This window comes from Apis dorsata, unplaced genomic scaffold, assembly GCF_000469605.1.
Source record: "Apis dorsata unplaced genomic scaffold, Apis dorsata 1.3 scaffold_655, whole genome shotgun sequence".
Lineage (NCBI taxonomy): Eukaryota > Metazoa > Arthropoda > Insecta > Hymenoptera > Apidae > Apis > Apis dorsata.
The window spans coordinates 482514-485004 of NW_006263844.1; the positions used below are offsets into that span (position 1 = coordinate 482514).

Genomic DNA, 2491 nt, shown 5'->3' on the forward strand with positions numbered 1-2491 from the left:
GAAGGCTAGGACGGTTGGCTCCAAGATGGTGGCAGATGGCCGACCATTTGTATTCGGCGCGACGCGCGAGGCCCCGCATACGATTAGCATATACTGCATATCCTGCGCGTCAGGACGACAACAGGAGGCGCTTTCGAATGCACGAAATTGTCCCCCCCTCCGCCGGGGGAATTCTCCAAGGACGAAGGATTTATAAATAATTTTCATCGACTCGATTCTCGGATTTCATCCCTTCGTCGCGTGTTGCTTGCGTTAGTGAGATCGCAATATTTTTGGAATTTCGTGGAAGATGAAATGAATTTGGGAAACTAATCGAAAAATTTGATTTAATTGTTAAATTAATCGGTATTGGTAGAAGTAGAAAGAAAAATGTAATTTTCGATGGTCGAAAGTGATGTGTAGATATGGATTCTTCGACGTATTGGATGCGAACGTAAATATATAGGGGTTCATTAAAATTTTTAATCGGACTATTGTCGCGCACGACAACCTGGCCTTAAAACGATATATGGAACACTGGAACACATTTGTAAACAATACTGTGTGCGGGCTCGTTTATGGGCTCAAAGAATTTTTCTTCGATCGAAATATGCGATTATTAATTTCTGTTAACAATCGTTCGTGACCCAGAACGAGCGATATGTATCGTCAAATTGGGATAAATTTCGGTATATCGGTGTATTTTTAATCATTTAATTAGTAAGTAAGAGTATATTAAATTTTCTACGTATCGTCCTTTAATATTAAATAATTCATTCGATTAAATAATAATGATAAAATCAACATTACCGAAATATTCGATGCTTCGTTTCGCATAATGATTTTCTTCCTTGATCTTCATCTTCTCGATATATATATATATCTCTTTCACCAACGATCAACGAATTGAAATTTTTTTACCACGAACACATCGTATCGATCATTTTTCACCCTGATATAAACGCGTTGACTTCGAGTTTGCACGAATTTCGTATGTCACACCATCAGAAGTTTTCTCGACACGTTCTATCCGATGCAGAATACCAATGATTTTCGATTACGGGGAAAAGTAATATATCGGAGAAGAGAAGGAGAGAGGAAGAGAGAGAGAAGAAGAGAAGAAGTCTGAGAAGCGGATGAAAAATAGTAATAGAAGAAAAAACAACGTCCGGCTGGAGCGCGGCGCGCCTCGTCACTGATCATCTCGAGGGTTGATTCAGGAGATGCATTCGGAGAAGTCCGTGGGTCGCGCGCATGCGTACTTGATTGCGCACGGATCTGCGCAGACGCCGTGTTCAAATATTTTGGGAATCCACGTGGTTGCTCGCGTGAGAATCGCGGCACGCGACGCGAAACATTAACGATCCATCGCCAATTTCACGAGACAGAAGTATCTTTACACTCGTGATGTAATTTATCGTTCTCTTGTAACGATAAAAAAATTATCCCATAACGTGGAATTAAACGAGCACGATACGCAGGCTGATAACAAAGGAAATAACGTTCAATTTCCTAACCTCTTTTTTTCTTTTTATTACTCTCTGTTGCGAAACTACGTTGCGTTAAAGTATTCTTGCTCGTTCTCCGTCCTAAAAACGATCATTATTGTCGAATTAGTTGAAATTACGAGGAAAGGAGTCGTGATTAAACGAAAAAGATTAATGTCGAAAATGGAAACGGATAACGATCGCGTTTTTGTTGACTCGGTTTAATTAAACATTAATTGACTTAATTAAGGAAGAACCGCGTGAGCATTCCGGTATACGTATCGCTTTATAAGGCGACTGTTTCTTTCGCGTATGATACGCGTGTACTATTTAGTCTGCAATTGTTGCACACTCGATGCGTTTGGAAGTAGCTCGTTATCATTCAAGAGATAACAAAAACGCGAAAACTTATATCTCAGATAAATAGATACGTAACAATTTCAGATAGAATAAACGCGATAATCGCGTGGCAAACATCCTTTCCATATTATTTTGCTAGATTTTTTTCTCGTAAAGAAAAAAAAAAAAAAAGTAAATAGATAGTTGTTTTGTCGAAAGGAAAAAAACTTGTTCCAATTTCTCATGATTATTCATCCTCTCTCTTCGAGAGTACAAGATGGAAGATCGCCTAATTAGTATCAACTAACGATACGTTTATTAATATGTATATATCATAAATTGTAGACTTATAGTTCATAAAAAAAATTCGGTTCTAAATGGATTAACATCAATATTAATTAAGGATCGTGTTAACTATAACACGAATAGAGATCTGTGAATATATATATATATAAAATGATCGGTGAAGAAAAATTGATTCTTTGTCCTCGTTTTTCTCCTCCCGACGAACGATTCACACGTAATAATACAACTCCCCTTAAACTTTTCTTTCTCTTTTTTTTTCTTTTTTTCCCCTCCCTCCTTTCTCTTTCCAATTTCTTTTTCTCTTCCCTCAAATTAAGTTCTCTTCTAGCCACTTGACACCGAGGCTCCTCAACAAAGACTCCTCACAGTGTGGAGAGTTG

General features: G+C 38.0%; 1 protein-coding gene across 1 annotated transcript in view; it reads right to left on the bottom strand.

The window, feature by feature from the left end:
• The window catches only part of LOC102681747 (phosphoinositide 3-kinase adapter protein 1), an 11662-nt gene extending 10491 nt beyond the window's left edge, over window positions 1-1171 (bottom strand). The window contains exon 1 of the mRNA XM_006622031.1: window positions 790-1171. Coding sequence (XP_006622094.1) covers window positions 790-841 — 52 coding nt within the window. The 5' untranslated portion in view covers window positions 842-1171. The remainder of the gene's footprint in view (window positions 1-789) is intronic.
• Window positions 1172-2491: the final 1320 nt, after the last annotated feature.